General features: G+C 34.6%; 1 protein-coding gene across 1 annotated transcript in view; it reads right to left on the bottom strand.

Moving 5' to 3' along the window:
• bcas3 (BCAS3 microtubule associated cell migration factor) overlaps positions 1–15,438 on the bottom strand; it is a 293,366-nt gene that overhangs the window by 196,454 nt on the left and 81,474 nt on the right. Inside the window, exons 14-15 of the mRNA XM_062067335.1 lie at positions 10,636–10,769; positions 2,841–3,162 (exon numbers count right to left, since the gene is read on the bottom strand). Of these exons, the coding sequence (XP_061923319.1) occupies positions 2,841–3,162; positions 10,636–10,769 (456 nt within the window). The remainder of the gene's footprint in view (positions 1–2,840; positions 3,163–10,635; positions 10,770–15,438) is intronic.

The following is a 15,438-nucleotide window of genomic DNA, read 5'->3' as shown; positions in this document are numbered from 1 at the left end:
TGAATCAAGAATCATTTTGAATTGACAATCGGTTTAAATCGATAATCAATTTGAAATGAGAATTGGTTTGAATCGAGAATCAACTTGAATTGAGAATCGCTTTGAATCGAGAATCAATTTGAAATGAGAATTGGTTTGAATCGAGAATCAATTTGAATTGAGAATCGTTTTGAATTGCGAATCAATTTGAAATGAGAACTGGTTTAAATTGAGAATCAATTTGAAATGAGAATCGGTTTGAATCGAGACTCAGTTTGAATCAAGAATCAATTTGATTTGAGAATCGGTTTAAATCGATAATCAATTTGAATTGACAATTGTTTTGAATTGAGAATCAATTTGAATTGAGAATGGGTTTGAATTGAGAATCGGTTTGAATCACAAATCGGTTGAAATTGAGAATCAATTTGAATGGAGAATCAATTAGAAGGTAATGGTCAGCACAGGTAACAGGATGGAATGGTCAGGTGACCAAATATTCCCACACCTGTTAATGATACTCAACTTTCAGTCCAATAAAAGACAAGAAGACTCAAAGTGAAATAAACGAGTTTGCAAGACTGAAATGACTCAGATGATTCATTATTATTATCATTATTATTATTATTACTATTATTATTATTGTTATTCTAATGGTTATTATTATTATTATTATTATTGTTATTCTAATGGTTATTATTATTATTATTATTATTATTATTATTATTAGTAGTAGTAGTATTGTTATTGTTATTATTATTATTGTTATTATTATAATGGTTATTATTATTATTATTATTGTTATTCTAATGGTTATTATTATTATTATTATTATTAGTAGTAGTAGTACTGTTATTGTTATTATTGTTATTATTATAATGGTTATTATTACTATTATTATTATTATTATTAGTAGTATTGTCATTGTTATTATTATTATTGTTATTATTATTATTATTATTGTTATTAAAAGATGTGAAAGACTTTGGGAAGAGTGAGTGGGACACGTTGACTTGTGTGAAGGTGTGAGGTGTGTCAGAGAGTTGAGGTCATGGCTTCTGGGCAGCAGCATTAATGTGTTCACCACATGGCTGCAGAGGGAAGCACGGCCACATCAAAGACAAAGCTCAGTGCCAAATAACTCTGCCGTCAGAGCGTACTAGCAGACAGGAAGTGCTACTAGCAACTAGGGACTCCTGGTTTCCTGTCCAGTCTTAAACACCTCTCATCACACGTTCATCCACACACTAACACAACACTGTGACACTTGAACACCTCTCATCACACGTTCATCCACACACTAACACAACACTGTGACACTTGAACACCTCTCCATCACACGTTCATCCACACACTAACACGTGTCACACTTGAACACCTCTCATCACACGTTCATCCACACACTAACACAACACTGTGACACTTGAACACCTCTCATCACACGTTCATCCACACACTAACACAACACTGTGACACTTGAACACCTCTCATCACACGTTCATCCACACACTAACACGTGTCACACTTGAACACCTCTCCATCACACGTTCATCCACACACTAACACGTGTGACACTTGAACACCTCTCCATCACACGTTCATCCACACACTAACACGTGTCACACTTGAACACCTCTCCATCACACGTTCATCCACACACTAACACGTGTCACACTTGAACACCTCTCCATCACACGTTCATCCACACACTAACACGTGTCACACTTGAACACCTCTCATCACACGTTCATCCACACACTAACACGTGTCACACTTGAACACCTCTCCATCACACGTTCATCCACACACTAACACGTGTGACACTTGAACACCTCTCCATCACATGTTCATCCACACACTAACACGTGTGACACTTGAACACCTCTCCATCACACGTTCATCCACACACTAAGACGTGTCACACTTGAACACCTCTCCATCACACGTTCATCCACACACTAAGACGTGTCACACTTGAACACCTCTCCATCACACGTTCATCCACACACTAAGACGTGTCACACTTGAACACCTCTCCATCACACGTTCATCCACACACTAAGACGTGTCACACTTGAACACCTCTCCATCACACGTTCATCCACACACTAAGACGTGTCACACTTGAACACCTCTCCATCACACGTTCATCCACACACTAACACGTGTCACACTTGAACACCTCTCCATCACACGTTCATCCACACACAACACTGTGACACTTAAACACCTCTCCATCACACGTTCATCCACACACTAACACAACACTGTGACACTTGAACACCTCTCCATCACACGTTCATCCACACACTAACACCTCTCCATCACACGTTCATCCACACACTAACACCTCTCCATCACACGTTCATCCACACACTAACACGTGTCACCCAAGAGGTTGGTTGCTTTGTTTGTTCTGTTCTGTGCACATTAAGTACCGTAATTTACAGCCTATAAGCTGCCACTTTTTTCCTACGCTTTGAACCCTGCGGCTTATAAAATGGCGCGTTTAATCTTTTTTTTTTTTTTAAAGGAACGTTTAATATTTTTTTGCCATGGCGCCATCTTTTGGACGAGTTAACTCACAGCAGGTACTGCAGATGCTGCAAGGTCCTTCCACCGGAACTATAAATGCTGTGCTTTTTATTCATGTGTTCATTTTGTTTATTTCCATGACTATTTCCATTGTAGATGGTCACATCCAAACTATGAATGAACACATGAGGAGTTATGTACTTAACAAAAACTGTGAATGAACACATGAGGAGTTATGTACTTATGTAGGGTCAAAAGTGTGACTGCAGATCCAAACATTGCTGGTTGATGAAGAAGTGAGTATAAATACATGAATGTGTTCTCACCGTGCAGCGGGGACCCTGAAGGACTACTTGAGAGTCCAGGTATGGGACTACAGCGACCCCCCATGCTTCCTCCCAGGACACAGCCGCCTCCTCCCAGGCCGGCCCCGCCTCCATAGGCAGCCGCTCTGTTCAGGTCCTGCTCGATGTCCTCCAGGCCCGCACTCTTCTGGAAGCGGGACATCCGGTTGACCACCCGCGGGGACAAGTGTGTGCGGGTGCAGGGGGCGCCGCCGTACGGGTTGATGGGAAATACATGGGTGGTGCCACGAAGTGTACTGATGGCCACCCAGCGACTGTCTTGGCTGAAACACATGTCCTGTACCTGGAGGGAAAACATCATCATCATCATACATACATACATACATATATACACACACACACACACAAATATATATATATATATATTTTTTTTTATTATGTATGTTATTATGAATGCTACTAGATACTACATATATACTTACAGTGTGTATATAAAATATGTAAATATTACATGTTATGAATAATGTTACTACATTACATATATACTTACAGTGTGTATATAAAATATGTAAATATTACATGTTATTATGAATGCTACTAGATACTACATATATACTTACAGTGTGTATATAAAATATGTAAATATTACATGTTATTATGAATGCTACTAGATACTACATATATGCTTACAGTGTGTCTATAAAATATGTAAATATTACATGTTATTATGAATGCTACTAGATACTACATATATGCTTACAGTGTGTCTATAAAATATGTAAATATTACATGTTATTATGAATGCTACTAGATACTACATATATACTTACAGTGTGTATATGAAATATGTAAATATTACATGTTATGAATAATGTTACTACATGACATATATACTTACAGTGTGTATATAAAATATGTAAATATTACATGTTATTATGAATGCTACTAGATACTACATATATGCTTACAGTGTGTCTATAAAATATGTAAATATTACATGTTATTATGAATGCTACTAGATACTACATATATACTTACAGTGTGTACATGAAATATGTAAATATTACATGTTATGAATAATGTTACTACATGACATATATACTTACAGTGTGTATATAAAATATGTAAATATTACATGTTATTATGAATGCTACTAGATACTACATATATGCTTACAGTGTGTCTATAAAATATGTAAATATTACATGTTATTATGAATGCTACTAGATACTACATATATACTTACAGTGTGTATATGAAATATGTAAATATTACATGTTATGAATAATGTTACTACATGACATATATACTTACAGTGTGTATATAAAATATGTAAATATTACATGTTATTATGAATGCTACTAGATACTACATATATGCTTACAGTGTGTCTATAAAATATGTAAATATTACATGTTATTATGAATGCTACTAGATACTACATATATACTTACAGTGTGTATATGAAATATGTAAATATTACATGTTATGAATAATGTTACTACATGACATATATACTTACAGTGTGTATATAAAATATGTAAATATTACATGTTATTATGAATGCTACTAGATACTACATATATGCTTACAGTGTGTCTATAAAATATGTAAATATTACATGTTATTATGAATGCTACTAGATACTACATATATACTTACAGTGTGTACATGAAATATGTAAATATTACATGTTATGAATAATGTTACTACATGACATATATACTTACAGTGTGTATATAAAATATGTAAATATTACATGTTATTATGAATGCTACTAGATACTACATATATGCTTACAGTGTGTCTATAAAATATGTAAATATTACATGTTATTATGAATGCTACTAGATACTACATATATACTTACAGTGTGTATATGAAATATGTAAATATTACATGTTATGAATAATGTTACTACATGACATATATACTTACAGTGTGTATATAAAATATGTAAATATTACATGTTATTATGAATGCTACTAGATACTACATATATGCTTACAGTGTGTCTATAAAATATGTAAATATTACATGTTATTATGAATGCTACTAGATACTACATATATACTTACAGTGTGTACATGAAATATGTAAATATTACATGTTATGAATAATGTTACTACATGACATATATACTTACAGTGTGTATATAAAATATGTAAATATTACATGTTATTATGAATGCTACTAGATACTACATATATGCTTACAGTGTGTCTATAAAATATGTAAATATTACATGTTATTATGAATGCTACTAGATACTACATATATACTTACAGTGTGTATATGAAATATGTAAATATTACATGTTATGAATAATGTTACTACATGACATATATACTTACAGTGTGTATATAAAATATGTAAATATTACATGTTATTATGAATGCTACTAGATACTACATATATGCTTACAGTGTGTCTATAAAATATGTAAATATTACATGTTATTATGAATGCTACTAGATACTACATATATACTTACAGTGTGTATATGAAATATGTAAATATTACATGTTATGAATAATGTTACTACATGACATATATACTTACAGTGTGTATATAAAATATGTAAATATTACATGTTATTATGAATGCTACTAGATACTACATATATGCTTACAGTGTGTCTATAAAATATGTAAATATTACATGTTATTATGAATGCTACTAGATACTACATATATACTTACAGTGTGTACATGAAATATGTAAATATTACATGTTATGAATAATGTTACTACATGACATATATACTTACAGTGTGTATATAAAATATGTAAATATTACATGTTATTATGAATGCTACTAGATACTACATATATGCTTACAGTGTGTCTATAAAATATGTAAATATTACATGTTATTATGAATGCTACTAGATACTACATATATACTTACAGTGTGTATATGAAATATGTAAATATTACATGTTATGAATAATGTTACTACATGACATATATACTTACAGTGTGTATATAAAATATGTAAATATTACATGTTATTATGAATGCTACTAGATACTACATATATGCTTACAGTGTGTCTATAAAATATGTAAATATTACATGTTATTATGAATGCTACTAGATACTACATATATACTTACAGTGTGTATATGAAATATGTAAATATTACATGTTATGAATAATGTTACTACATGACATATATACTTACAGTGTGTATATAAAATATGTAAATATTACATGTTATTATGAATGCTACTAGATACTACATATATACTTACAGTGTGTATATAAAATATGTAAATATTACATGTTATTATGAATGTTACTAGATACTACATATATACACACAGTGTGTTTATTAAGACCTTGATGGAGGTTTTTGGATGTTTTCGAGCAGGTTACAGGCGGAATAGAGCGACTCTCATTGACTGTACAATTTAGAATGCATAAAGAAAGAAAAGGGTGTATTCTTGTCTTACATAAGGATTGTGAATGATAGACAATTTTAAAAGTTCTAAATAAAAAGTGGAATGGATTAAAAAAGTGACGGTCCAAATGTGTGCGCGGTGCCAGTTGGAGGTCTGTGCTCAAAGGCACTAAGGACGGAGGCTTGAGTGGATGAAAGTTTCCTTCTCGCGACTGAGCACAGGTCCAGTTTGCTCGACTTTGTGCTTATCAGCGCTGCTCGCCTGACTGGCAGCCGCCATGTTGTCGATAAGGTGTCTCTGAACCCAAGACTTTATCACCGCCGACTGGCTGTGTGCGTAACCCTTGACCCGCGCGCCACGTGTTGACACAAGGCCACATCAAAGTGGAGCCGGTGTCAGCGGACCTGCCGCTCGCTCACAGATCAACTCCTGACAGGCGCTGCTGTTGTCCCGCTCGATAACTCTGAACCCAACAAGGACTCGCTGCTTTTGTTGACTAAACACTTCCAAGTCACACCACACGCAAAACATGTGTGCAACATCCATTGGTGTCAGCAGCATCCCATCATTGGATATATATATATATATATATATACTGTATATATAGTCTACATCAGGGGTCACCAACCTTTTTGAAAGCAAGAGCTACTTCTTGGGTAGTGATTAATGCGAAGGGCTACCAGTTTGATACACACTTCAATAAATTGCCAGAAATAGCCAATTTGCTCAATTTACCTTTAACTCTATGTTATTATTAATAATTAATTATATTTACACTTAATTGAACGGTTTAAAAGAGGAGAAAACACGAAAAAAATGACAATTACATTTTGAAACATAGTTTATCTTCAATTTCGACTCTTTAAAATTCAAAATTCAACCGAAAAAAAGAAGAGAAAAACGAACTAATTCGAATCGTTTTAAAAAAATAAAAAAAATAATTTATGGAACATCATTAGTAATTTTTCCTGATTAAGATTAATTTTAGAATTTTGATGACATGTTTTAAATAGGATAAAATCCAATCTGCACTTTGTTAGAATATATAACAAATTGGACCAAGCTATATTTCTAACAAAGACAAATCATTATTTCTTCTAGATTTTCCAGAACAAAAATTTTTGACTTTGAAATAAGATTTAAATTTGATTCTACTAATTTTGTAGATTTGCCAGAATAATTTTTTTGAATTTTAATCATAATAAGTTTGAAGAAATATTTCACAAATATTCTTCGTCGAAAAAAACAGAAGCTAAAATGAAGGATTAAATGAAAATGTATTTATTATTCTTTACAATAAAAAAATTGTATTTACTTGAACATTGATTTAAATTGTCAGGAAAGAAAAGGAAGGAATTTAAAAGGTAAAAAGGTATATGTGTTTAAAAATCCTAAAATCATTTTTAAGGTTGTATTTTTTCTCTAAAATTGTCTTTCTGAAAGTTATAAGAAGCAAAGTAAAACAATTAATGAATTTATTTAAACAAGTGAAGACCAAGTCTTTCAAATATTTTCTTGGATTTTCAAATTCTATTTGAGTTTTGTCTCTCTTAGAATTAAAAATGTCGGGCAAAGTGAGACCAGCTTGCTAGTAGATTATTCATTTATATTAACCATGAATATTTATGATCTAAAAGCTATTTTTCCTTTTAGTCTGAAGTGAAGATTGTGATGTTCTGTGAGCACTGACTTCCTGGTCTTGATTGCTGACACCTGTGTAGGTCCAGGTACTTCCTGTGTCACACTACAATTAAAGTCACTCCGATTCAACTTAAACTGGCTTCAACCCAATCTTTGCAATATTTGTTATTTTATATCAAAAACATGGAACAACTAAATAAGTGCTAATATTCTTTTTTACAACACAATTCACATTATTATTCCATCCATCCATCCATTTTGTACCGCTTGTCCCTTTTAGGGTCGCAGGGGCATATTATTATTATTATTATTATTATATTATTATAATCCAGATTGTGGTGCGCTCTACCTTTCACATTTTCAAGCCACTTCAAGCATTCCACTGTCAAAATATTCTCTTAGTCAGGACAAAAAACTAAAAGTTGTTTTTTGAACTGGAAAAATTCATGATTTTCCTGATATTCCAGGAATTCCATGATACAATTTCTCAAAAATTCCACCACCAACCATTTCAACTCATTCAGAAAATTCACATTTTTTAACGTTTTCCCTCTTGAAATTTCCATTGAAAAAAATGGGACATTTTTCAAAGTTCCACAACTTCCACATTTTTTATCCGATTCAAACTCTTCCAACTTCAAAATATTCAGCCTGTTCAGGAATTGAGTTCTCCATTTCAACAATTGAAAAAAAAATTCCCGGATTTCATAGAATTCCCAGTTTTTAGGGAAATTTTCCTCATTCAAAATGAATGATCCACTTTTCAAACTTCCACAATTCCAACATTTTTCAAGCGATTCAAACCATTCCACCTTCAACACTTTCAACTCATCCTGGAAATTCAAACAAACATTTTTCCACGTTCAAAAAATGTCCAGGAATTCCTGTTTTTTTCTAACCTTCTTTCTAATCTTTTTTAGTGCGATGACTCCTTTCACATTTTTCAAGCCACTTCAAGCGTTCCACTGTCAAAACATTCCTCTTAGTCAGGACAAAAAAATCAAGTTTATTTTCAAACTGACAAAATTCCCAGTTTTCCTGAAATTCCAGGAATTCCATAATACCATTTCTGAATTAAAAATGTTACTTCTCCAACATTTCTCGACCGTTTTGAAAAATTCCAACACCAACACATTTCAACTCATTCAGAACATTGAAATTGTTTACCATTTTCCAAAAAAATTCCCTCTTTTCCCAGAATTCCCAAATTTCCATGAAATTCCCATTGAAAAAATGGGACATTTTTCAAAGTTCCACAACTTCCACATTTTTTATCCGATTCAAACTCTTCCAACTTCAAAATATTCAGCCTGTTCAGGAATTGAGTTCTCCATTTCAACAATTGAAAAAAAAATTCCCGGATTTCATAGAATTCCCAGTTTTTAGGGAAATTTTCCTCATTCAAAATGAATGATCCACTTTTCAAACTTCCACAATTCCAACATTTTTCAAGCGATTCAAACCATTCCACCTTCAACACTTTCAACTCATCCTGGAAATTCAAACAAACATTTTTCCACGTTCAAAAAATGTCCAGGAATTCCTGTTTTTTTCTAACCTTCTTTCTAATCTTTTTTAGTGCGATGACTCCTTTCACATTTTTCAAGCCACTTCAAGCGTTCCACTGTCAAAACATTCCTCTTAGTCAGGACAAAAAAATCAAGTTTATTTTCAAACTGACAAAATTCCCAGTTTTCCTGAAATTCCAGGAATTCCATAATACCATTTCTGAATTAAAAATGTTACTTCTCCAACATTTCTCGACCGTTTTGAAAAATTCCAACACCAACACATTTCAACTCATTCAGAACATTGAAATTGTTTACCATTTTCCAAAAAAATTCCCTCTTTTCCCAGAATTCCCAAATTTCCATGAAATTCCCATTGAAAAAATGGGACATTTTTCAAAGTTCCACAACTTCCACATTTTTTATCCGATTCAAACTCTTCCAACTTCAAAATATTCAGCCTGTTCAGGAATTGTGTTCTCCATTTCAACAATTGAAAAAAAATTCCCGGATTTCCTAGAATTCCCAGTTTTTAGGGACATTTTCCCCATTCAAAATGAATGATCCACTTTTCAAACTTCCACAATTCCAACATTTTTCAACTGATTCAAACCATTCCACCTTCAACACTTTCAACTCATCCTGGAAATTCAAACAACCATTTTTCCACGTTCAACAAATGTCCAGGAATTCCTTTTTTAGTGCGATGACTCCTCTCACATTTTTCAACCCATTTCAACCAAAACATTCCTCTTAGTCAGGACAAAAAACCGAGTTGGTTTAAGAACTTGAAAAATTCCCGCTTTTCCTGAAAATCCACAATACCATTTTTCAATTAAAAAACTGTCACTACTTCAATATTTTTCGACCCATTTAAAAAAATTCCAACACCAACCAATTCAGGACATTCGTGCTCATAATCATTTTCAAAAATATACCGCTTTTCCTAAAATTCCAGGAAGTTCCCATTGAAATGAATGGGACATTTTCCCAAGTTGCACAATTCCCACATTTTTCAAGCTATTGAAAGCATTCCAACATCAACACATTCCACTCATCCTGGACATTCCAACTAACACTTTCCCAACTTCCAAACCTAATTCTGGTTTTCCTGGAAATTCAAACTATTCTTACTACATTCTGTCAGCATTCCACTTCCTTCAAGAACGGCCTCACCTAACATGAGAAGGTGTTCAGGTAGCCTCAAATCCGTTCATTTGAGCTAGCATGCTAACTCGGGTGAAGTGCATGGGAGACTCACCTTGGCCTCGGTCTCCCCGCGGTGCAAGGTGTACAGGTGGTGCACGGCACTCTGGGAGGAGGTCCAGGGGTGGGTGAGGACCTGGAAGACGTGGAAGTCATGACCCAGGATGTCAGCGGTCACCAGCAGCATTCCTGGACACAACATGGAGGCACAGGTGAGCATGCAGGATGTCTCAAGGTATTTATTTCTGTATCCTTTGGAAAATATTCAGCTTTTAAAACCACCGAGTCAAAAAAAAAAAAAAAAGAACCTCAGAGATGATTTAAGGCTTTTAAAAGCATCGTGTTGCTATGGCAACCACTGTTGTACATGCCATACATGCATGGCAGCACATTCAACTTTTGATACACACCGATACACTGAGCGTTAACCTGACCCATCGATATCAGCGTGATCCACGCGACACACGTGTATCATTTAGTAGTGTGGAATGTGAGAAGAGGTTTATTTAGTCAAACAGAGAACAACGGTGGTTATAAAAAAACACTGCACATATTTATCATTAACTGTCTGGAAGGGACTTATGCTGTCTTTAAGTTGAAGTGGAGTGGTAATTGTGTTTTGTGACCACTAGTGGTTCATGAAGATAAGCTCATGACGCACAAAGTTGAATGATGCGGACACAGTTGTTACAGTACGTGTCCCTGGGCCGTGTGCTTTTTAGTCTGGAAAATATGGTAATTTTCCACCAAATGGGGGGGAAAACATGTTATTTTGTAGACTAACAGATACTACATTGCTTCATTTGGAAACAATTAAGGTATGTAAATAAACATTTCTGTGTAAATAACTCATTTCACAACATATACTGTATATCTGCGGCTAATATATGGGAAATATTGTTTTTCTTCTAAAATGTAGTGGGTGTGGCCTAAATACCGGTGCACTCTATAGTACAGAAAAATATCATTTATGTTTCTATCATTTTTCCCAGAGTAAAAAAGTGTGAAAATGGCTCCGCACGCTAAGAGTTTTCAGTAAGTGTCCCTGGGCCGTGCACTTTTTAGTCTGGAAAATATGGTAATTTTCCACCAAATGGGGGGGAAAACATGTTATTTTGTAGACTAACAGATACTACATTTGGAAACAATTAAGGTATGTAAATAAACATTTCTGTGTAAATAAGTCATTTCACAACATATATATCTGCAACTTATAGTCCGGTGCGGCTAATAAAAGGAAATTATTGTTTTTCTTCTAAAATTTAGTGGGTGTGGCTTATATTGTATAGTCCGGAAAATATCATTTATGTTTTTATCATTTTCCCCAGAATAAAAAAGTGTGAAAATGTCTCGGCACGCTAAGAGTTTTCAGTACGTGTCCCTGGGCCGTGTGCTTTTTAGTCTGGAAAATATGGTAATCTTCCACCAAATGGGGGGAAAAAAACATGTTATTTTGTAGACTAACATATACTACATTGCTTCATTTGGAAACAATTAAGTATATAAATAAACATTTCTGTGTACATAACTCATTTCACAACATATATATCTGCAACTTATAGTCTGGTGCGGCTAATATATGGGAAATATTGTTTTTCTTAAAAAAATTAGTGGGTGTGGCCTAAATACCGGTGCACTCTATAGTACAGAAAAATATCATTTATGTTTTTATCATTTTCCCCAGAGTAAAAAAGTGTGAAAATGTCTCGGCACGCTAAGAGTTTTCAGTACGTGTCCCTGGGCCGTGCACTTTTTAGTCTGGAAAATATGGTAATTTTCCACCAAATGGGGGGGGGAAACATGTTATTTTGTAGACTAACAGATACTACATTGCTTCATTTGGAAACAATTAAGGTATGTAAATAAACATTTCTGTGTAAATAACTAATTTCACAACATATTTGCAACTTATAGTCCGGTGCGGCTAATATGTGGGAAATATTGTTTTTCTTCAAAAATGTAGTGGGTGTGGCCTAAATACCGGTGCACTCTATAATACAGAAAAATATCATTTATGTTTGTATCATTTTTCCCAGAGTAAAAAAGTGTGAAAATAGCCCGGCACGTTAAGAGTTTTCAGTACGTGTCCCTGGGCCGTGCACTTTTTAGTCTGGAAAATATGGTAATCTTCCACCAAATGGGGGGGGGAAAAACATGTTATTTTGTAGACTAACAGATACTACATTTGGAAACAATTACGGTATGTAAATACACATTTCTGTGTAACTAACTCATTTCACAACATATATATCTGCGACTTATAGTCCGGTGCAGCTAATATATGGAATCATATACCGGTGCGCTTTCTAGTCTGGGAAATATGGTAATCTTCCACCAAATACGGAAAAAAAACATGTTATTTTGTAGACTAACAGATACTACATTGCTTCATTTGGAAACAATTAAGGTATGTAAATAAACATTTCTGTGTAAATAACTAATTTCACAACATATACTGTATATATGCAGCTAATATATGGAAAATATTGCTTTTCTTCAAAAATGTAGTGGGTGTGGCCTAAATACTCTATAGTACAGAAAAATATCATTTATGTTTTTATCATTTTTCCCAGAGTAAAAAAGTGTGAAAATAGCCCAGCACCTTAAGAGTTTTCAGTACGTGTCCCTGGGCCGTGCACTTTTTAGTCTGGAAAATATGGTAATCTTCCACCAAATGGGGGGGGGAAAAACATGTTATTTTGTAGACTAACAGATACTACATTGCTTCATTTGGAAACAATTAAGTATATAAATAAACATTTCTGAGTAAATAACTCATTTCACAACATATATATCTGCAACTTATAGTCCGGTGCGGCTAATATATGGGAAATATTGTTTTTCTTCAAAAATGTAGTGGGTGTGGCCTAAATACCGGTGCACTCTATAGTACAGAAAAATATCATTTATGTTTTTATCATTTTTCCCAGAGTAAAAAAGTGTGAAAATAGCCCGGCACCTTAAGAGTTTTCAGTACATGTCCCTGGGCCGTGTGCTTTGTAGTCTGGAAAATATGGTAATCTTCCACCAAATAGGGGAAAAAACATGTTATTTTGTAGACTAACAGTTATTACATTGCTTCATTTGGAAACAATTGAGGTATGTAAATAAACATTTCTGTGTAAATAACTCATTTCACAACATATATATCTGCAACTTATAGTCCGGTGCAGCTAATAAAAGGAAATTATTGTTTTTCTTCAAAAATGTAGTGGGTGTGGCTTATATTGTATAGTCCGGAAAATATCATTTATGTTTTTATCATTTTTCCCAGAGTAAAAAAGCGTCAAAATGGCTCCGCATGTTAAGAGTTTTCAGTAAGTGTCCCTGGGCCGTGCGCTTTCTAGTCTGGAAAATGTGGTAATCTTCCACCAAATGGGGGAAAAAAAACATGTTATTTTGTAGACTAACAGTTACTACATTGCTTCATTTGGAAACAATTAAGGTATGTAAATAAACATTTCTGTGTAAATAAGTCATTTTACAACATATATATCTGCAACTTATAGTCCGGTGCGGCTAATATATGGAAATTATTGTTTTTCTGCAAAAATGTAGTGGGTGTTGTTTATATTGTATAGTCCGGAAAATATCATTTATGTTTTTAGCATTTTTCCCAGAGTAAAAAAGCGTCAAAATGTCTCTGCACGTTAAGAGTTTTCAGTACGTGTCCCTGGGCCGTGTGCTTTTTAGTCTGGAAAATATGGTAATCTTCCACCAAATGGGGTAAAAAAACATGTTATTTTGTAGACTAACATATACTACATTGCTTCATTTGGAAACAATTAAGTATATAAATAAACATTTCTGTGTAAATAAGTCATTTCACAACATATATATCTGCAACTTATAGTCCAGTGCAGCTAATATATGGGAAATATTGTTTTTCTTAAAAAAATTAGTGGGTGTGGCCTAAATACCGGTGCACTCTATAGTACAGAAAAATATCATTTATGTTTCTATCATTTTCCCCAGAGTAAGAAAGTGTGAAAATGTCTCGGCACGCTAAGAGTTTTCAGTACGTGTCCCTGGGCCGTGCGGACACCTTTGTTGTACAGTACCGCAGCAAGCGGCCGCAAGAAGCTCCGCCTCCAAGGAGGTGCCAAGCCACAAGAAGTTGGGAAGACGTGGAAAGAAGGGACTAATTATAGAGCGTGCAAACGGAAGCGTGGGGTGATTAGGAGTTGAGGCGCTGTGGCGTGTTTATCTGGGAGCTTCCTCCTCGCTCTCGCTCGCCCTTCCTGCCTTCTGATTGGCCGGAGAGTGGTTGGCGCGGCAGGCTTCACATCTGCTAATGTCAGAGTGCGGCCTCCAAAAGGGTTGCGAGTGCGAGCGGCTGAAGTCTGAGGCTTGTTGAAATAGCGAGGCGTCAGTGGGGAGGACAAATGACAAAGCAGCAGCAGCAAGTTGGCGGGAGAAGAGAGAAGGTTTCGGGGAAAGCGGAGGCTTACTTGGGCAGCCTCTGACACGTCCTATTTATACCAGCAGGCGTGTTATTTACACGCAACCTCTAATTTCACAGCACAAATGTGATATCATCAAATCCACAAATATCACAGACAACTTCTGGGATGTATCGCTGGAGGAGTCCAGCTTGTTGACCGTGGTCTACTCTGCACCCCACAACTTCTTCCTGGGCTTTTCCACGTCACACTGATGATTATTTGCAGGTCTATTAATGCTACTTTGTTAGCATAGTGCTACGTCACGCTGATGTTCTTCTCTCAGGAGGCGCATCAAAAAGTTTGTAAAAAACAAAATGGATGTTTCCGTGACAACAGCACCAACCTAGGCCACCGTGTTGTTAGCATTGTTTACCCTTGACCTGGAAACAGGAGCTTGGTGAATAACTTCATTA

The sequence above is a fragment of the Entelurus aequoreus genome, linkage group LG13, assembly GCF_033978785.1.
Source record: "Entelurus aequoreus isolate RoL-2023_Sb linkage group LG13, RoL_Eaeq_v1.1, whole genome shotgun sequence".
NCBI lineage: Eukaryota > Metazoa > Chordata > Actinopteri > Syngnathiformes > Syngnathidae > Entelurus > Entelurus aequoreus.
Note: the sequence above shows the minus strand (reverse complement) of the source record. Positions and strands in the feature narration are given on the sequence as shown.